At 38.6% G+C, this 23351-nt stretch overlaps 1 protein-coding gene across 2 annotated transcripts in view; it reads right to left on the minus strand.

Moving 5' to 3' along the window:
- LEKR1 (leucine, glutamate and lysine rich 1) overlaps window positions 1-22050 on the minus strand; it is a 271409-nt gene extending 249359 nt beyond the window's left edge. The window contains exons 1-4 of one of the 2 annotated variants that reach the window (XM_082840351.1): window positions 21942-22050; window positions 21254-21470; window positions 18237-18326; window positions 14063-14102 (exon numbers count right to left, since the gene is read on the minus strand). In XM_082840351.1, coding sequence (XP_082696477.1) covers window positions 14063-14102; window positions 18237-18262 — 66 coding nt within the window. In that variant the 5' untranslated portion in view covers window positions 18263-18326; window positions 21254-21470; window positions 21942-22050. The remainder of the gene's footprint in view (window positions 1-14062; window positions 14103-18236; window positions 18327-21253; window positions 21471-21941) is intronic. The other variant, XM_082840350.1, reaches the window with a different exon arrangement.
- Window positions 22051-23351: the final 1301 nt, after the last annotated feature.

Consider the following 23351-nt stretch of genomic DNA (forward strand, 5'->3'; position numbering starts at 1 on the left):
AATCAAGTGGGATTTATCCCAGGGTTGCAAGGATTTTTCAATATCTGCAAATCAATCAATGTAATACACCACATTAACAAACTGAAGAATAAGAACCATATGATCATCTCAATAGATGCAGAAAAAGCTTTTGACAAAATCCAACACCGATTTATGGTAAAAACTCTCCAGAAAGCGGGCATAGAGGGAACATACCCCAACATAATAAAGGCCATATAAGACAAACCTACAGCTAACATCGTACTCAATGGTGAAAAGCGGAAAGCATTTCCTCTAAGATCAGGAACAAGACAAAGATGCTCACTCTCACCATTTTTGTTCAACATAGTATTGGAAGTCTTAGCCACGGCTATTAGATAAGGAAAAGAAATAAAAGGAATTCTAACTGGAATGGAGGAAGTAAAACTGTCATGGCTTGCAGATGACACAATACTATAGATAGAAAATCCTAAGGATGCCACCAAAAAATTACTAGAGGTCATCAATGAATCTGGTAAAGTTGCAGGATACAAAATGAATGCACAGAAATCTGTTGCATTTCTATACACTAACAATAAACTATCAGAAAGAGAAATTAAGAAAACAGTCACATCAAAAAGAATAAAATATCTAAGAATAAACCTACCCAAAGATGTAAGGAAAACTATACAACACTTATAAAAGAAACTGACAATGACACAAACAGATGGAAAGATATACTGTGTTCATGGACTGGAAGAACTAATATTGTTAAAATGACCATACTACCAAAGGCAATCTGAAGATTCAATGTAATCCCTATTAAAATACTAGTAGCATTTTTCACAGAACTAGAACAAATAATTTTAAAATTTGTATGGAAATACAAAAGACCCCCAAAAGCCAGAACAATGCTGAGAAAGAACAGAGCTGGAAGTATCATGTTCTCTGACTTCAGACTATAATACAAAGCTGCAGTAATCAAAACAGTATGATGCTGGCATAAAAACAGAAAAAAACAGACACACAGATCATTGGAGCAGAACAGAGAGCCAGAAATAAACTAACACACCTATGGTCAATTAATCTATGACAAAGGAGACAACAATATATAATGGAGAAAAGATAGTCTCTTCAATAAGTGGTGCTGGGAAAACTGGACAGCTACATGTAAAAGAATGAAACTAGAACATTTTCTAACATCATATACAAAAATAAGCTCAAACTGGATTAAAGACCTAAATGTAAGACCAGAAATCATAAAACTCCTAGAAGAAAACAGGTGGAACTCTCTTTGACATAAATTACAACAATATTTTTTTGACCTTTCTCCTGAAGCAAAGGAAATAAAAGCAAAAATAAGCAAATGGGACATAATCAAACCTTTTGCACAGCAAAGGAAACCTTTGACAAAACAAAAAGACAATCTACTGAATGGGAAAAATATTTGCAAATGATAATATTGATAAGGGGTTAATAATCAAAATATAAACAGCTCACACAACTCAATATCAAAAAAAACCCAAATAACTCAATTTAACAATGGACATAAGACATGAATAAACCTTTTCCCATGGACAACAGGCACATGAAAAGATGCTCAACATTGTTAACCATTAAAGAAATGCAAATGAAAAACCACAAGGAGATATCATCTCACACCTGTCAGAATGGCTGTCATCACAAAGAACTCAAAAAATGTGGGCGAGGATGCAGACAGGAAAAAACCCTCATACACTGTTGGTGGGAATGTAAATTGGTGCAGCCACTGTGGCAAACAGTATGGAAGTTTCTCAAAAAAAACTAAAAATACAACTACCATATGATCTAGCAATTCCACTCCTGGGTGCATATCCCAAAAAAATGAAAACACTAATTCAAAAAGATACATGCACCCCAATGTTCATAGCAGCATTACTTACAATAGCCACAAGATATGGAAACAACTTAAGTGTCCATCAACAGATGAATGGATAAAGAAGATGTGAATGGAATACAACTCAGCCATTAAAAAGAATGAAATTTTGCCATCTGCGACGAACATGGATGGACTTGGCAGGTATTATGCTAAGTGAAATAAGTCAGACAAAGACAAATATTGTATGATATCACTTATATGAGGAATCTAAAAAATACAACAAACTAGTGAATGTACCAAAAAGGAAAAATAATCACAGATAAAGAGAACAATCCAGTGGTTACCAGTGGGTAGAGGGAAAGGAAGACAGGCAAGATAGCGGTAGGGAATTAAGAGGTACAAACTACTATGTATAAAATAAATAAGCCACAAGGATATATTATACAGCACAGGGAATATAGCCAATATTTTACAGTAACTGTAAATGGAGTATAACCTCTAAAAATTGTGAATCTGTTGTACACCTGAAATTATATGATTTTGTACATTGACTATACCTCAATAAAAAAAATTTTTTAAACTAATGACAACATCAATGCTAAAGATGTAGAGAAACTGGATCACTCATACACTGCTGGTGAGGATGTAAAATGTTATAGCCCTCTGGAAAAGTTTGGCACTGTTTTGTATTTGTACTTGGGTATTTATCACAGGAAAATAGAAACATATGTTCACATAAAAACCTAGACACGAATATTTATAGCAGCTTTATGCATAATAGCCAAAAACTGGAAAAAACTCAGATGTTCTTCAACAGGTTAAACAAATTGTACTACATTCATACCATGGAATGCTACTCAGCAATAAAAAGGAATAAACTACAGATAAACACAACAACAATATGTATAAAACTCCAGAGAATTACAGCCGAGAGAAAAAAAGTAATCTCAAAGACTACATATTGCATGATTCCATTTTTATAACATTCTTGAAATGACAAAATTATTGGAGACCAGATCAATGGTTCCCAGGGGTCATGAATTGGAAGAGGGAGAGTGGAGGTGTGTAAAAGGGGAGGCTGAGGTGAATGCAGCTATAAAAGGGTAACATGAGGAATCTTTGTTGTGACAGAATCCTTAACTGTGTAAATGTCGATATCCTGGTTGTGATATTATAGTATAGTTTTGCCAGGTGTTACCACTGGAGGAAGCTGGGGAAAGGGTACATGAGATCTCTTGGTATCATTTCTCACAACTGCTTGTGAGTCTACAATGATCTCAAAATAAAAAGTTTGATTTAAAAATAATAGAATACTGTAGGAGACTTTAACACCCCTCTTTTCATCAAAGGACAGATCATCCAGAGAATCAACAAGGAAACACAGGCCTTAAATGATACATTAGACCAGATGGCCTTAATTGATATTTATACGGCATTCTATCCAAAAGCAGCCAGAATACACATTCTTCTCAAGTGCACACAGAACGTTCTCCAAGACTGACCACATGCTGGGCCACAAAGCAGGCCTTGGTAAATTTAAGAAAATTGAAATCATATCAAGCACCTTTTCCAACCACAACACTATGAGATTAGGAATAAACTACAAGAAAAAAACAAAGTAAAAAACACAAACACGTGGAGGCTAAACAATATGCTACTAAACAGCCAATGGATCACTGAAGAAATCAAAGAGGAAATAAAAAAATACCTAGAGACAAATGAAAATGAAGGCACAACGATCCAAAACCTATGGGATACAGCAAAAGCAGTTCTAAGAGGGAGGTTTATAGCAATAAAATCTTACCTCAGGAAACAAGAAAAATCTCAAATAAATGACCTAACCTTACACCTGAAGCAATGAGAGAAAGAAGAAGAAACAAAACCTAAAGTTATAGAAGTAAAGAAATCATAAAGATCAAAGGAGAAATAAATGAAATAGAGACAAAGAAAACAACAACAAAGATCAATGGAACTAAAAGATGGTTCTTTGAAAAGATAAACAAAATGATAAACCTTTAGCAAGACTCATCAAGAAAAAAAAGGGAGAGGACTCAAATCAGTAAAATTAGAAATGAAAAAGGAAAAATTACAACCGACACCACAGAAATAAAAAGTATCATAAAAAACTACAAGCAACTGTATGCAAATAAAATGGAGAACCTGGAAGAAATGGACAAATTCTTAGAAAGGTACAAGCTCCCAAGACTGAACCAGGAAGAAACAGAAAATATGAAGAGACCAATCACAAGTAATGAAATTGAAACTGTGATTAAAAAACTCCCAACAAACAAAAGTCCAGGACCTGATGGCTTCACAGGTAAATTCTATCAAATATTTAGAGAACGGCTAACAACTAGCCTTCTGAAACTGTTCCAAAAAATTGTAGAGGAAGAAACACTCCCATACTCATTCTATGAGGCCACCATCACCCGGATTACAAAACCAGACAAAGATACCACAAAAAAAGAAATTACAGGCCAATATCACTGATGAACATAGATGCAAAAATCCTCAACAAAATACTAGCAATCTGAAACCAACAATACATTAAAAAGATCATACACCATGATCAAGTGGGATTTATCCCAGGGATGGAAGGATTTTTCAATATCTGCAAATCAATCAGTGTGATACACCACTGTAACAAATTGAAGAATAAAAACCATATGATCATCTCAACTGATGCAGAAAAGGCTTCTGACAAGATTCAACACCCAGTTATGATAAAAACTCTCCAGAAAGTGGGCATAAAGGGAACATACCTTAACATAATAAAGGCCATATATGACAAACCTACAGCTAACATCATAGTCAACAGTGAAAATCTGAAAACATTTCCTCTAAGATCAGGAACAAGACAAGGATGTCCACTCTTGTCACTATTATTCAATAGTTTTGGAAGTCCTAGCCATGGCAAACAGAGAAGAAAAAGAAATAAAAGGAATCCAAATTGGAAAAGAAGTTAAACTGTCACTATTTGCAGATGACATGATATTATACATAGAAAATCCTAAAGATGCTCCCAGAAAACTACTATAGCTCATCAATGAATCTGGTAAAGTTGCAGGTTACAAAATTAAGACACATAGCTCCCGGGAAGATGGTGGAAGAGTAAGACGCAGAGATCATCTTCCTCCCCACAGATACACCAGAAATACATCTACACGTGGAACAACTCCTACAGAACACCTACTGAATGCTGGCAGAAGACCTCAGACCTCCCAAAAGGCAAGAAGCCCCCCACGTACCTGGGTAGGGCAAAAGAAAAAAGAATAAACAGAGACAAAAGAATAGGGACAGAACCTGCACCAGTGGGGGGGAACTGTGAAGGAGGAAAGGTTTCCACACACTAGAAGCCCCTTCGCAGGCAGCGAAGGGGGGAAGCTTTGGAGCCCCGGAGGAGAGCATACCAACAGTGGTGTGGAGCGCAAAGCGAAGAGATTCCCACACAGAGGATCAGGGCCGACTGGCACTCACCCACTCGAGAGGCTTGTCTGCTCACCTGCCGGGGCGGGCGGGGCAGGGAGTTGAGGCTCGGGCTTCGGTCGGAGCGCTGGGAGAGGACTAGGGTTGGCGGCGTGAACACAGCCTACAGGGGGATGGTGCATCACGGCTAGCCGGGAGGGAGTCGGGGGGAAAGTCTGGACCTGCCGAAGAGGCAAGAGACTTTTTCTTCCCTCTTTGTTTCCTGGTGCGCGAGGAGAGGGGATTAAGAGCGCCGCTTAAAGGAGCTCCAGAGACGGGCACGAGCCGCAGCTGAAAGCGCAGACCCGAGACGGGCATAAGACACTAAGGCTGTTGCTGCCGCCACCAAGAAACCTGTGTGCGAGCACAGGTCACTATCCACACCCGCCTCTGGGGAGCCTGTGCAGCCCGCCACTGCCAGGGTCCCATGATCCAGGGACAACTCCCCCAGGAGAATGCACAGCGCGCCTCAGGCTGGTGCAACAACATGCCAGCCTCTTCCGCCGCAGGCTCGCCCCGCACTCTGTGCCCCTCCCTCCCCCCGGCCTGAGTGAGCCAGAGCCCCCGAATCAGCGGCTCCTTTAACCCCGTCCTGTCTGAGCGAAGAACAGACGCCCTCCGGCGACCTACACGCAGAGGCGGGGCCAAATCCAAAGCTGAGCCACTGGGAGCTGTGAGAACAAAGAAGAGAAAAGGGAAATCTCTCCCAGCAGCCTCAGAAGCAGCGGATTAAAGCTCCACAATCAACTTGATGTACCCTGCATCTGTGGAATACATGAATAGACAACGAATCATCCCAAATTGAGGAGGCGGACTTTGAGAGCAAGATTTATGATTTTTTCCCCTTTTCCTCTTTTTGTGAGTGTGTATGTGTATGCTTCTGTGTGAGATATTGTCTGTATAGCTTTGCTTCCACCATTTGTCCTAGGGTTCTATCCGTCCGTTTTTGTTTCTTTGGTTTGTTTTGTTTTCTTAATATTTTTTATTTTAATAACTTTATTGTATTTTTATCTTATTTTATTTTATCTTCTTTCTTTATTTTTTACCTTCCTTCCCTCCTTCCTTCCTTCCTCCCTCCCTCCCTCCCTTTTTTCTTTCTTTCTTTCTTTCTTTCTTTCTACTTCTACTAATTCTTTTTTTCTACTTTTTCTCCCTTTTATTCTGAGCCGTGTGGATGAAAGGCTCTTGGTGCTGGAGTCAGGAGTCAGTGCTGTGCCTCTGAGGTGGGAGAGCCAACTTCAGGACACTGGTCCACAAGAGACCTCCCAGCTCCACATAATATCAAATGGTGAAAATCTCCCAGAGATCTCCATCTCAACACCAGCACCCAGCTTCACTCAACGACCAGCAAGCTACAGTGCTGGACATCCTATGCCAAACAACTAGCAAGACAGGAACACAACCCCACACATTAGCAGAGAGGCTGCCTAAAATCATAACAAGTCCACAGACACCCCAAAACACACCACCAGACGTGGACCTGCCCACCAGAAAGACAAGATCCAGCCTCATCCACCAGAAAACAGGCACTAGTCCACTCCACCAGGAAGCCTACACAACCCACTGAACCAACGTTAGCCACTGGACAGACACCAAAAACAACGGGAACTACGAAACTTCAACCTGCAAAAAGGAGACCCCAAACACAGTAAGATAAGCAAAATGAGAAGACAGAAAAACACACAGTAGATGAAGGAGCAAATAAAAACCCACCAGACCTAATGAATGAAGAGGAAATAGACAGTCTACCTAAAAAAAATTCAGAATAATGATAGTAAAGATGATCCAAAATCTTGGAAATAGAATGGACAAAATGCAAGAAACATTTAACAAGGACCTAGAAGAACTAAAGATGAAACAAACAACGATGAACAACACAATAAATGAAATTAAAAATACTCTAGATGGGATCAATAGCAGAATAACTGAGGCAGAAGAACGGATAAGTGACCTGGAAGATAAAATAGTGGAAATAACTACTGCAGAGCAGAATAAAGAAAAAAGAATGAAAAGAACTGAAGACAGTCTCAGACACCACTGGGACTACATTAATCACATCAACATACGAATTATAGGGGTTCCAGAAGAAGAAGAGGAAAAGAAAGGGACTGAGAAAATATCTGAAGAGATTATAGTTGAAAACTTCCCTAATATGGGAGAGGATATAGTTAACCAAGTCCAGGAAGCACAGAGAGTCCCATACAGGATAAATCCAAGGAGAAATATGCCAAGACACATATTAATCAAACTGTCAAAAATTAAATACAAAGAAAACATATTAAAAGCAGCAAGGGAAAAACAACAAATAACACACAAGGGAATCCCCAGAAGGTTAACAGCTGATCTTTCAGCAGAAACTCTGCAAGCCAGAAGGGAGTGGCAGGACATATTTAAGAGATGAAGGAGAAAAACCTGCAACCAAGATTACTCTACCCAGCAAGGATCTCATTCAGATTTGATAGTGAAATTAAAACCTTTACAGACAAGCAAAAGCTGAGAGAGTTCAGCACCACCAAACCAGCTTTACAACAACTGCTAAAGGAACTTCTCTAGGCAAGAAACACAAGAGAAGGAAAAGACCTACAATAACGAACCCAAAACAATTAAGAAAAGGGAATAGGAACACACATATTGATAATTACCTTAAATGTAACTGGACTAAATGCTCCCACCAAAAGACACAGATTGGCTGAATGGATACAAAAACAAGACCATATATTTGCTGTCTACAAGAGACCCACTTCAGACCTAGAGACACATACAGACTGAAAGTAAGGGGATGGAAAAAGATATTTCATGCAAATGGAAACCAAAAGAAAGCTGGAGTAGCAATTCTCATATTAGACAAAATAGACTTTAAAATAATGACTATTAGAAGAGACAAAGAAGGACACTACATAGTGATCAAGGGATCGATCCAAGAAGAAGATATAACAATTGTAAATATTTATGCACCTAACATAGGAGCACCTCAATACATAAGGCAAATACTAACAGCCATAAAAGGGGAAATCCACAGTGACACATTCATAGTAGGGGACTTTAACACCCCACTTTCACCAATGGACAGATCATCCAAAATGAAAATAAATAAGGAAACACAAGCTTTAAAAGATACATCAAACGAGATGGACTTAATTGATATTTATAGGACATTCCATCCAAAAACAACAGAATACACATTTTTCTCAAGTGCTCATGGAACATTCTCCAGACTAGATCATATCTTGGGTCACAAGTCAAGCCTTGGTAAATTTAAGAAAATTGAAATCATATCAAGTATCTTTTCCAACCACAATGCTATGAGACTAGATATCAATTACAGGAAAAGATCTGTAAAAAATACAAACACATGGAGGCTAAACAATACACTACTTAATAACGAAGTGATCACTGAAGAAATCAAAGAGGAAATTAAAAAATACTTAGAAATAAATGACAATGGAGACACGACAACCCAAAATCTATGGGATGCAGCAAAAGCAGTTCTAAGAGGGAAGTTTATAGCAATACAATCCTAACTTAAGAAACAGGAAACATCTCGAATAAACAATCTAAACTGGCACCTAAAGCAATTAGAGAAAGAAGAACAAGAAAACCCCAAAGTTAGCAGAAGGAAAGAAATCATAAAAATCAGATCAGAAATAAATGAAAAGGAAATGAAGGAAATGAGAGCAAAGATCAATAAAACTAAAAGCTGGTTCTTTGAGAAGATAAACAAAATTGATAAACCATTAGCTAGACTCATCAAGAAAAAAGGACGAAGACTCAAATCAATAGAATTAGAAATGAAAAAGGAGAAGTAACAACTGAAACTGCAGAAATACAGAAGATCATGAGAGATTAGTACAAGCAACTATATGCCAATAAAATGGACAACCTGGAAGAAATGGACAAATTCTTAGAAATGCACAACCTGCCAAGACTGAATCAGGAAGAAATAGAAAATATGAACAGACCAGTCACAAGCACTGAAATTGAAACTGTGATTAAAAAGCCCAGGACCAGATGGCTTCACAGGCAAATTCTATCAAACATTTAGAGAAGAGCTAACATATATCCTTCTCAAACTCTTACAGAATATAGCAGAGGGAGGAACACTCCCAAACTCATTCTATGAGGCCACCAACACCTTGATACCAAAACCAGACAAGGATGTCACAAAGAAAGAAAACTACAGGCCAGTATCACTGATGAACATAGATGCAAAAATCCTCAACAAAATACTAGCAAACAGAATCCAACAGCACATTAAAAGGATCATACACCATGATCAAGTGGGGTTTATTCCAGGAATGCAAAGTTTCTTCAATATACACAAAACAATCAATGTGATAAACCATATTAACAAGTTGAAGGAGAAAAACCATATGATCATCTCAATAGATGCAGAGAAAGCTTTTGACAAAATTCAACACCGATTTATGATAAAAACCTTCCAGAAAGTAGGCATAGAGGGAACTATCCTCAACATAATAAAGGCCATATATCACAAACCCACAGCCAACATTGTCCTCAATGGTGAAATACTGAAAGCATTTCCACTAAGATCAGGAACAAGACAAGGTTGCCCACTCTCACCACTCTTATTCAACATAGTTTTGGAAGTTTTAGCTCCAGCAATCAGAGAAGAAAAGGAAATAAAAGGAATCCAAATGAGAAAAGAAGAAGTAAAGCTGTCACTGTTTGCAGATGACACAATACTATACATAGAGAATCCTAAAGATGCTACCAGAAAACTGCTAGAGCTAATCAATGAATTTGGTAAAGTAGCAGGATACAAAATTAATGCACAGCAATCTCTGGCATTCCTATACACTAATGATGAAAAATCTGAAAGTGAAATCAAGGAAACACTCCCATTTACCATTGCAACAAAAAGAATAAAATATCTAGGAATAAACCTACCTAAGGAGACAAAAGACCTGTATGCAGTAAATTATAAGACACTGATGAAAGAAATTAAAGATGATACAAATAGATGGAGAGATATACCATGTTCTTGGATTGGAAGAATCAACATTGTGAAAATGACTCTACTACCCAAAGCAATCTACAGATTCAATGCAATCCCTATCAAACTACCACTGGTATTTTTCACAGAACTAGAACAAAAAAATTCACAATTTCGGGGCTTCCCTGGTGGTGCAGTGGTTGAGAGTCCGCCTGCCGATGCAGGGGACACGGGTTCGTACCCCAGTCCAGGAAGATCCCACATGCCGTGGAGCAGCTAGGCCCGTGAGCCATGGCCACTGAGACTGCGTGTCCAGAGCCTGTGCTCCGCAACAGGAGAGGCCACAACGGTGAGAGGCCCGCGTACCGCAAAAAAAAAAAAAAATTTCAAAATTTGTATGGAAACGCAAAAGACCCTGAATAGCCAAAGCAATCTTGAGAACAAAAACGGAGCTGGAGGAATCAGGCGCCCTGACTTCAGACTATACTACAAAGCTACAGTAATCAAGACAGTATGTTACTGGCACAAAAACAGAAAGATAGATCAATGGAACAGGATAGAAAGCCCAGAGATAAACCCACACACATATGGTCACCTTATCTTTGACAAAGGAGGCAGGAATGTACAGTGGAGAAAGGACAGCCTCTTCAATAAGTGGTGCTGGGAAAACTGGACAGGTACATGTAAAAGTATGAGATTAGATCACTCCCTAACACCATACACAAAAATAAGCTCAAAATGGATTAAAGACCTAAAGGTAAGGCCAGAAACTATCGAACTCTTAGAGGAAAACATAGGCAGAACACTCTATGACATAAATCACAGCAAGATCCTTTCTGACCCACCTCCCAGAGAAATGGAAACAAAAATAAACAAATGGGACCTAATGAAACTTCAAAGCTTTTGCACAGCAAAGGAAACCATAAACAAGACCAAAAGACAACCCTCAGAATGGGAGAAAATATTTGCAAATGAAGCAACCGACAAAGGATTAATCTCCAAAATTTAGAAGCAGCTCATGCAGCTCAATAAGAAAAAAACAAAAAACCCAATCCAAACATGGGCAGAAGACCTAAATAGACATTTCTCCAAAGAAGATATACAGACTGCCAACAAACCCATGAAAGAATGCTCAACTTCATTAATCATTAGAGAAATGCAAATCAAAACTACAATGAGATATCATCTCACACCAGTCAGAATGGCCATCATCAAAAACTCTAGAAACAATAAATGCTGGAGAGGGTGTGGAGAAAAGGGAACCCTCTTGCACTGTTGGTGGGAATGTAAATTGATACAGCCACTGTGGAGAACAGTATGGAGTTTCCTTAAAAAACTACAAATAGAACTACCATATGACCCAGCAATCCCACTACTGGGCATATACCCTGAGAAAACCATAATTCAAAAAGAGTCATGTACCAAAATGTTCATTGCAGCTCTATTTACAATAGCCCAGAGATGGAAACAACGTAAGTGTCCATCATCAGATGAATGGATAAAGAAGATGTGGCACATATATACAATGGCATATTACTCAGCCATAAAAAGAAATGAAATTGAGCTATTTGTAATGAGGTGGATAGACCTAGAGTCTGTCATACAGAGTGAAGTAAGTCAGAAAGAGAAAGACAAATACCATATGCTAACACATATATATGGAATTTAAGAAAAAAAATGTCATGAAGAACCTAGGGGTAAGACAGAAATAAAGACACAGACCTACTAGAGAATGGACTTGAGGATATGGGGAGGGGGAAGGGCAAGCTGTGACAAAGCGAGAGAGAGGCATGGACATATATACACTACCAAACGTAAGGTAGACAGCTAGTGGGAAGCAGCCGCATAGCACAGGGAGGTCAGCTCGGTGCTTTGTGACCGCCTGGAGGGGGGGGATAGGGAGGGTGAGAGGGAGGGAGATAGATGCAAGAGGGAAGAGATATGGGAACATATGTATATGTATAACTGATTCACTTTGTTATAAAGCAGAAACTAACACACCATTGTAAAGCAATTATACTCCAATAAAGATGTAAAAAAAAAAATTAAACACAGAAATGTTGCATTCCTATACACTAACAACGAAAGATCAGAAAAAGAAACTCAAGAAACAATCCCATTTACCATCATATCAAAAAGAATAAAATACCAAGGAATAAAGCTACCTAAGGGAGACAAAAGACCTGTATTCAGAAAACTAGAACAATATAAGATGCTGATGAAAGAAATCGAAGATGACACAAACAGATGGAAAGATATACCATGTTCTTGGATTGGAAGAATCAATACTTTCAAAATGACTATACTACCCAAGGCAATCTACAGATTCAATGCAATCCCTACCAAATTACCAATGGCATTTTTCACAGAACTAGAACAAAAAATCTTAAAATTTGTATGGAGAAAGGAAAGACCCCAAATAGCCAAAGCAATCTTGAGAAAGAAAAATGGAGCTGGAGGAATCAGGCTCCTTAACTTCAGACTATACTACAAAGCTATAGTCATCAAAACAGTATGGTACTGGCAGAAAAATAGAAATATAGATCAGTGGAACAGGACAGAACCCCAAGAAACAAACCCCTGCACCTACGGTCAATTAATCTACAACAAAGGAGGCAAGACTGTACAATGGAGGAAAGACAGTCTCTTCAATAAATGGTGCTAGGAAAACTGGACAGCCACATGTAAAAAAATGAAATTAGAACATTCTTTAACACCATACACATAAATAAACTCTAAATGGCTTAAAGACCTAAATGTGAGACTGGAGATTATAAAACTCTTAGAGGAGAACATAGGCAGAACACTCTCTGACATAAATCGCAGCAATATCTTTTTCGATCCATCTCCCAGAATAATGGAAATAAAAATAAACAAATGGGACCTAATTAAACTCAAAAGCTTTTGTACAGCAAAGGAAATCATAAACAAAACAAAAAGAAAACCCACATAATGGGAGAAAATATTTGCAAATGATGTGACTGACAAGGGATTAGTCTTCAAAATTTACAAACAGGTCATGCAGCTTAATATCATCAAAACAAACAACCCAATCAAAAAATGGGCAGAAGACCTAAATAGACATTTCTCTGAAGAAGACATACAGATGGCCAAGAAGCACATGAAAAGATGTTCAACATCACCAATTATTAGAGGAATGCAAATCAAAACTACGAGATATCCCCTCACATCAGTCAAAACGGCTATCTTCAAAAAATTCACAAACAACAAATGCTGGAGAGGATGTGGAGAAAAGGGAACCCTCCTATACTGTTGGTGGGAATGTAAATTGGTACAACCACTATGGAGAACAGTAAGGAGGTTCCTTAAAAAACTAAAAATAGAGCTACCATATGATCCTGCAATCCCACTCCTGGGCAAATATATGGAGAAAAACATGGTTCTAAAGGATACACGCACCCCAATGTTCATTGAAGCACTGTTTACAATAGCCAAGACATGGAAGCAACCTAAATGTCCATTGACAGAGGAATGGATAAAGAAGATATGGTACATATATACAATGAAATATTATTCAGCCATTAAAAACAATGAAATAATTCCCTTTGCAGCAACATGGATGGACCTAGGGATTGTCATACTGAGTAAAGTAAGTCAGGCAGAGAATGCAAGATATCTTATATCGGTTATATGCAGAATCTAAAAAGAAATGATACAAACTTATCTTATTTACAACACAGACTCAAAGACTTAGAGAAGAACTTCTGGTTACCAGTTGGGAAGGTTAGGGGGAAGGGATAGTTAGGGAGTGTGGGATTGACATGTACACACTGCTATATTTAAAATGGATAACAACAAGGACTTACTGTATAACACAGGGAACTCTGCTCAGTATTATGTAACAACCTAAATGGGAAAAGAATTTGAAAAAGAATAGATACATGTATATGTATCACTGAAAAAAAAAATAATGTTGACAATAATGATAATAGTTTAAGGCTATATATATATATATATATATATATATATATATATATATATACACACACACATATATATATATATATATGCAAATCTGGGACTAAAATACCAGAGATTAATCCATAAAGAAATTTTATTGAGCAATTTTAAGAAACGTTTTCATACACAAATTATACATGACACCCCTATGTTTCTTTTGTCATTAGTTTCAAAAGCACAATTGCTTAAAAAGACAACACATATACCTGCACACACAAACACACATCACTACTTTTCCAGAATGCTAGCACTAATGTTTCTAAGACAGTTTTCTCTTTTTTTCTCTACTTTGACTGAACACAAAATCTGACCCTAGCCACAGTGGCCCAAAATGACCTGGAAAATTAAGTTTATTTTTTCTGGCAATGACAATCTGTGCTTGGAAATATAAAACTGTTATTCTGAATAAATTTCAAAGTTCCAAAGTACTAAGATTACTTTACTGAAACAGTACAAAATGAGCTGTTACTGGTAGGGAAAGGGATTGTTATCCCAGAAAGAACAGTGTGCTCTCCAGCCCTTGCTCTGTCACTTCTGTTTTGTAAAATAAATAACTCTGGTCTCTTTATTTTACTTTGTGTCCTGTGGTAATAAATATCTCCTGAAGCTAAAATCCTATTACAAGTGCTCATTTTGTCACCATTTAAAAAAAAAAGAGGTCAGTTCTACTTTTGCAAAATAAGTGATTTTTCCACTGATTTGTTGAGGTTGTTCTGACTTCTGTGTATGTCTTCTAGCAAAAACAGCAAAAAAGAAAGTTATTCATTGCTTTTTTTCTAAAAAGAGGAGTCCATATGTCTCTGAGATAGGTGGACATTCAAGGGCGGAAGAGATATAGAATTATTACTTTGCTGATCTATAAATGTTGTTTTAGTTTTAAACTGTGGCAATAAAATCCCAAACACAGAACTATACTATCATTACAGGTACATTCTGCTTTCAGAATGCTAGATGAAAATTCTAGCAAAGCTACTGCTTATCGGAGGTCAGAGACAGGTAGGAGTCAGCTCAGTCTAGAGAGTAGATTTACAGATATGATCTAAGTACATATAGAAGTAAGCTGTGGAGTCTAGCAGCAAAGGGGATAAGTATGGTCTTGCCGTCCAGCCCATGGGCCTGTTTTACATTTTCTGCCAGTTGGGGAAATGGGAACCTGAAACATGTTTTATGCTCAATCAGAAATTGTGATAAAAAGCAAAAAGATTAGGGAGTGATAGTCAAAAGATTATCTTATTCTTTCTTCCCTAAGATGAGACTGGGCAGGGAGTGGGGGGCATGATTTAACAATCTTCGCTTTCTAATCAGACAATGGACTCTCTAACTAGAGCTTATTATCATCAGCATTCTTCTCCACACTTTTCCTTTGGTGGCCATCTCCCCCTGCCCCCCACACACACATTTACTTTTTCTTGCAACTCTTTCTACTGCTACCTATTTTACTATTAGTAGTACAGTGTAGTACAGCCATTTTCATTTCCTTTATCACATATCTTTCATGTATTTCATCAACCATCCCATTTCCATATCATACAGCAAAAGTACAGAAAGAAATAAAGAGGAAAGACTCCCCTTCCCTTCCCTTCCTTGATTTCTACACTAACCTTCCTTGACTACACACAGAAAAAAAGGAAACACAGCAGGGCCTTCTCTAGAAAGAATAGGCAGCATAAAAACTAACATAAAAAGTTAACAAAAGAACAAGAAAAAAAAAGCCTTTGAAAGACCTCTCTGTCACTGTACACTGATCCACCCACCTCATGTCTTTTTCTATCCAATAAAGAACTGTAGCACAATTTCCAAGCCATTATGAAACACAAAGATTTGTTTTATCTGAATAATGAAATGGTTGTAATCTGAAGTACTCCTATTACTATTATAAGCTATATATATGTATCTAACATGATTGTGTATAGAATGATGTACGCAAGCTGACTAAATAGATATACTGGCTGATCACTAGACAATTTAACCAGTTATATTACAGACAATCTAGAGGAATCAAATATAGGTAAGAAGTTATGGAAAACAAGTAACTGACATGCTCAGACTTAGCTTTAATAGGCTGTGGGATGCATGTACATATTTTTGGTTGCTTTATCATCAAGTACCCAAAACAGTGTCTGGCACATTATAGGCACTTGATAAATATTTGTTGTACAAATGTATCTAACTTAGGTCTGAAAAAGTGCAAAGCTGCACTTTATACTCTAAACATTTAGCAGGCCAAGGGCTACTATCAGCTCACTTGTCCAGGACCTTAGGCAACTGAGCTGCTCCTGGCCTCCTCACCTCTCTGCACTATATGGACAGCTGCCTGCCATTCAAGCTTTAAGAATATAACCATATTTATAAAATGCTTGGTTTTAGCGTTTTTAAACAATTTACTTAAACATTAAAAAAATGCATTTTTCAAGTCATAAAAACTCTGTTAAAATAAATACATACTCTTTCATGCATTTAAAACACTTATGTTGTTAAACATTCTGTAACCTGGCCAGTTTCTTCTCACCAGTAAGCTTTTGTTCTCTAGGCCCAGAATGCCCTATTCCCTGTCTGTCTCTAGAAATATTTAGCTTTCAGGGGCCAATTCTAGTTCTATCTCCTGCATAAAGATCCTCCCTTGACCATCCTAATACTCAGGGATTCCTCTCCCCACCTTCTCCATTTTCAGAGAAGATACTATCTTATGTGACATTTAAATCAAACACTATCTTTTAGAGGTTTTTTTTTCTTCATGTCATTATATATCTGCTTCCTGACAGATGACTGGTATCTGAGTATGGGTATTGTTTCTTGCAGATTGTTTTGTTTTGTTTCTTTTAATCTCTACCACACAGGCTAGTACACGGAAGTAACTGAGTTGAGGGAGAGAGAGGACACTCCATGTCTTCAAACACATCTAGGCACCATTTCTCAGGTAAGCATAGCAGAGCTGAGTTCCCTCTGTGCTTACTCTCTCATACTTAAAAGGTGAAGCAAATTAAATGCAATGGTTTAAAAGGTCTTTTCTAGTAACTGGACTTCCCTTCCAGTTCCTGCTAGATTGCCATTTACATAAATCTAAAGAACATGCAGTAGAAGTAAGCATCAAGTTAAATCAATGGCATGATTAATGTTAACAGGCAGCCCAAAACAACATGCACAAAGGATAAAAGCATATCTGAGAGCTGACTGCAATTTTTAATTAAAAACTAATGACTGGTGATTAATTAAGAGCTGACTATAGATTTACTTTAAAAACTGAATGATTAATGACAGTTAAGGTTTGAGGTTTTAATTCATAATTTGTCAATCAGTTTCAAAGAGATATATTTTTAATTATGCTGTTAGCAATGTATGCATTGCCAAACTAAACATGGGAGAAATGCTTTTGCCTGAGGACAGCTATAAATTAACGGGGAGGAAAGTAGCATAGCAACGGTGAAAAAGAATTGATTGTTAACCAGATTAAATGAGTTGATGTCTACGTAAGGCCTTAAAACACGGTAAAATAAGAATTAAGGTGAAACTGAAATAGACCCTTATAGAGAGACATACTTAAAATTTTTGCATCATAAAAAGTTACAAACTAATTATAATTTCTGTAGTGGTTTACTACTAATTATTTGTTTTGCAAATATAGAATAAATATCACTTAAATTTTAAACAGACCCATTAATGTCAGTTTTTTTTTTAATTAGTTTTTGTTTGTTTGTTTGTTTTCTGAAAAGCTGCTAGAAAAATATCTAAATATAGTATTTGGCCATTGCTGGAGTCCTCTTTTCACAAGAGGTCCACAAACACCTGGTCAAATACCATGCCAGAATTATGTATCTGTCTTCTTTCACAGGCTGAACATTCTTTGCACTGAATTGAATTCTACAGTTTTGACCATTACAATTATTCCCTTCCTTACCCCACCAATTCACTGCAGATCCTCTGACTAAAATAAATATAAAACCTCTGAATTCATTCTCCCATGTTTTAGAATTATCTGTTAAAATGCTCCTAATGTTGTGCTGTAATAACATAATATCATACCTTTTGGATTTCTTCAGGTAATGCATGCATGGGAATGTGACGATCCATAATTTCTCAAGATATACTGAGGGAGCTCTGAAGTAAAATAATCTAAAAACATTGATGGTGATAGTCAGAATTAAAACAATGTGAAGAAAATTCAAATTAAAAGAAATAAATTCCTAGGAGTATTTGGGGATCAATGGTGATAACTGTTTCAACAGATGTTTGTTTCATCAACTCAAAGTTAAAAGGTACAAATGGGTTTTTTTCAGTTAGTTATGAGGCCAATAGAACAGGAAAGACCTCGAGAGAGACTACTGAATTAGAAATAATACTTTCTCTCTTTGGAACTTTATAGTCTAATTGTAACTTCTGTGGTGGTTTACTACTAGTTATTTGCTTTGCAAATACAGAATAAGGATAACAAAATTTTAAACGGATCGATTTATTTCATTTAAAAGAAAGTGGTTTTTTCTGAAAAGCTGCTAGAAAAAATATCTAAATAATTTTAGTTCAGCAGATAAGAAAAGCAATTGTGACATGAATGCTGGTTTAAATGATGAAGTGCAGAAAAAGATATTTAGAGTTATCAGGTTAAGTATGATATGCAGGCACTGAACAGAAGAGTCATCAAAGCATGAGAAGCCAAGTGCCAATTTTACCACAGATGGACATTTACATAATTTTTACGCAGATGTTTTACTTTTAGTAGATTTTCATTTTCTAATGAAACAATTCAATACAAAACTCTATCACTACTTTCATAAAACCACGCAAGATGAATGAAGGGGCACTTTGGGTTCTTTTTTTTAAATCCTTCCCAAATGTGGAGAAAGAATAGACAGTCCAGTTTCAGGAGTGAGAGATATGTATATATAGAAAGAGAGAGAGAGAGAGACAGAGGAGTAGTGAAGGGGGACAGCAGAGTAAGATGATACAGGCACAATTCCATAGCAGGAAAGAAGGCCTGAGGGCCAGGAGTTGTAGACAAGGAACAAATCTAGAAGTTCAGGAAAAAAAATGTCTTATCTTTCTCATGGGAGTAGGGAATTAGTGAAGGCTACCTGAGGTGGTTTACTTTTGATCAGGACAAGATTTTGACAGAGAGACTGAAGAGGCATAGTACTCTATCAGAGACAGTAACCCCAGCAACATAGCAAGGTGCCAGGAAAATCGTAGTTGACAAAAATTCCTGTAGAGGCAGTATTTTTTTTAATTGTGCGAGTATTGGTGGAAGAGAGGATTTCCCATCCCCTGTGGTAGCACAGAGCTCCACATTTTAACGAGCTGCTGTTTAAAACAAATAGCTAATGGGCTGTCTTCTGACATCAACATAATGTGTTTCTGCATGCGGGGATGGGGGGTAAAGTTAACTGATGTAGTTAACATAGGCCCACATGGCCAAGTACATAATCATCTGATGTTTGGCAGACTGTCATGGTGATGTGGCAAGAGCTCATTCCTCACAGAAAGCTCATTATTCTCATTTCTGCCATTTTACAATGGGCTCACCATCAGTAAAATAAGATGGCATCATCTTAATTAAACTCTACTGGGAGCAGAATTTTTCCTAAAATTACCAACTAAATCTCATTTTTAAATTTCACGCATAAATTCATTTGAGAGCATAGATCTAGAGACACTATAAACAAGGTATAGTTGAACAGTATCATTATTCTAAATCTATTCCAATTTTGTGGCCTTATTATACCAAGTGGGGAAAATTGGTAGGTCTGATTATTGAGGAAAAATTAAAAACAAAATATCCTGCCAATCCAGAAAATCTCTCCATGATGCAGAGAGAAAACAATTTTATTACTGAATAAGCATTTAACTAGACTGTGATGCACAGCACAGCTAATCTGCTAATGAGATTACAAAGACAGAAGGAAATCCCACTCTTTTTAATACAGCCAAACAGATACACTCCATTACATACAATGTTCTCAAGATAAATGATAACTTGTCCTCAACACAGCTTGCTGTACTCTCTTTCATAGTTTGTTTTCAATTCAACTGGTAATTGAAGAGCGTTTGTTCTAAGGAATACATATCTCTATGACAAAGCAGGTGGTTACCAGAAGTACGAAACTCTCAAGGTAATATGGAGATAGGGGCCTTATCTTCCTTGATGTTTACATTTTAAAGAAATGGCTCCCAGGTGCTCCAGAAGAACATTCTGGGTCTTTAAAATATGTGCATACATATTAAAGGAATAGAGGAAGCCCTCACAAATAAGAGGTTTCCCAAGAAAGGGAGGCGAGAGGTCTCTTTCCCTTTAGGCAAGAGGGAAATTTTTTAATTTGCTCTTGCATTGTTTTACATTTTTTATCAAAAGAGACCCTTTTATTCTCTCACATTACACACTTTGTAGACTGCCCTTAGACAGGGGGTGAGGTGATAACCGGCAGCAGCCGCGTAGGTATTTGTGAACCACCTCTCTGACAGGATCACGAGGCAGATGTCAAAAATACAGACACGTCCCCGACTGCTCACTTCCGAGTCCCTTCCTGACACCAGTGTCACGTTGGGCCATTAACTCACGTTCAGCTCTCATGCCCTTCCCTAAAGAACTATTCCCTTGGTGTGAATCACCCACAGATGAGTAGGTCAGGGTCAGGTGAAGCGGAAGTTCACGTCCTAAGACTTTTCTAAAGGGGCGGGATTTTCCAAACAGAAACCAACTGCAAGTCCAGCCAAAACGGCTGCAAGGGTTTTGAAATCTGTCCCTTTCTAACCCCGTTCCATCGGGACCTGCGGTGGCAGGAAGAGGAGAAGGAGGAGGAGGAGAGTGCGGGGTGAGGCCGAGCCGCGCACTCGCGGGGAGAAGAGGGCGTCGGGCCCGGCGGGCTTGCGGAGACACTACAGGAGCTGCAGCTGGGGTCAGAGGCTAGGCGCCGGGCCCATCCACTAGGCGCGAGACCATGGCTCGGCTTTCCGGCCCTCTCCCCGGGAGCCAGCACGCCTCCGCTCCGGAACTGCGCCCGGGGACCGGGTCATCCCAGGGCTCAAGGAAACCTTCCATTGTCTCTCACCTAGACTTCAATTCTGCCGGGTGCGAAACGGCTTTCCCGGTCTCCCAGGACACAGTGCTGTACGTCGGCCTGACGTCAGGGCGCGATGACGTCACGCCCACGCCGCTCCCCAACGCAGAAGCGGGACTCCCGGGCGCTGCCCGGGGTCCCAAGTGCTGCGCGGAGACGGGAAATCTCGTGGCGGGGCTCGGAGAAAGGGCTGGGTTTACGCTGGGGGCTGTGAGAGGGAAGCAATGGGTGAGAAGGGCGAGGCAGGGGAGGGCGGGCTGGAGTGGGGGAGGGAGACGTTCCCAGCCGTGCGGCGGGTTGGAGAGACGCTGGCTGAGGTGGAGGCCAAAGTCCGCCCACCTCTCACGTCAGGCCCCAGAGTCCTTGTGGCTGACGCAGCAGTGGGCAATTACTGTTCTTGAGCGGAAAGAAGAGAGATGCCTGTAGAAGTCATGGGTGTAAAGGGAAGCTCTGGTCTCATTCATTGCAGGGAGGGCAAGTTAATTGGGAAGGTGTTAGTAAAATTTTCATACTAGTCCAGAAGTAGTCAAGATGAAAGGCTTAGTTCAAAAGATATCTTGAGACCCGCTAGTCCACAATTTATAGAAGGCTGCCCACCCTTACACGTGACTTACTTTCCTTTCTTCGTTCAAAAGAAAGTGTTTATGGATGACCTACTACGTAATAAGCAACTGCATACCAGGCTGGGGTGATGCTCAGTGACTGAATCCATGCAGGGAACTCGTTCATAGTCCAGGTCTCTCCTTTGAGGATTTTATGAGGTCTAAAATGCAGCTCTTCCAAGAAATAGAACATTCGCAGCTTGCTAGCCGGGTAAGAGACTTACTACTATTGAATGAAATAAGGTTGAGTAAATACAAAGAAAACACAAAATACACTGAACCTGATTGATATTTTTGCCCCAACGTCTACCAGTGACTTTCTGTTTCCATTCCCTAAAAGAGAGCATCTTTCTTCATTTGGAAAAGATAAGCAATAATTAGAGGATGGAACAGAGGGTTAAGGGAAGCAGAGGACAGCCAATGAAGTGGTCAAGTACAGCATGTTTATGAGAAATGCAAAGAACTTTCAGAGCTGTTCATCCTCAGCATGTTTCTTTGAGGGACAATGAAGTAGGATTGTTCTCATTTTGTAACAATGGGGGTTTAGGTTAGGGGGTTTAGCATCCAGATCCATGGAGTGCTTTATCTAGAACAGGAATTGCACACCTAAAGCAAGATCACTCTTCTGAGGCTAGTTTGGCTATTGTATGATTATTAGCATTAATAATATTTATTGAGTACTTTGTATATATGATAAGGAAACACTTTAAGGATGGGAGAAGATCCAGCTGCAAGGCTGTAATTCATTGTGTGGTCTCATTTCACCTGTGCTTATTCATCTCTACAGTGACATTGAGACCGATTTTCCTTCCACTGTAAATGTCCCTTAGACCTTCACACTGTCCAATAAGATAGGCACATGTGACTACTTAATTTGGTTAAAATGAAATAAAATTTCAAATTCCATTCCTTTATTGCACTGGCCACATTTCAAGTCCTCAGTAGGCACATGTTACTACCACATGAGACAGCACATATATAGAACATTTTCATCATCAAAGAAAGTTCTGCTGAACACTGGTAGACCCAGTAAGAATTTACAGGATAAACAGAGTTGATAAATTGTGAAGAACAGACCTTGTTAAAAGAGTAGCAGCGAAAAGTTGTATTCCTGAACACCACAGACCCACCCTGCCCTCACTCCATATAAGGAACCAGCTCGCCCCCCACACCCCCTCCACCCCACCCCTGCAGGGAGCAAGCAAGAGAACCTGTTGTTTTCGCTCCCTAGTGCTGCAGCAGGATTCCCCGCAAAGCCTTGCCTGGAAGGAAAAAAAAAAGATAAAGATGAAGAGTTGTAACAGGGTTTTACAAAACAGGTTTTTAAAAAAGTTAAAAAAAAAAAAAAGTAATCCAAAAAGCCTCTTCCCATTGTTGATGTGTGTTTTTTCTTGACTCTTGCTTGGTCTCAGTCTCTCCCTTTACCTCTCCAGGTTTTTTTTCCTTGTCCCTTTTGTTTTTCCAGTCTTTTTCCCCACCCCATTACT

The sequence above is a fragment of the Leucopleurus acutus genome (genome assembly GCF_964270905.1).
Source record: "Leucopleurus acutus genome assembly, chromosome: 5".
NCBI lineage: Eukaryota > Metazoa > Chordata > Mammalia > Artiodactyla > Delphinidae > Leucopleurus > Leucopleurus acutus.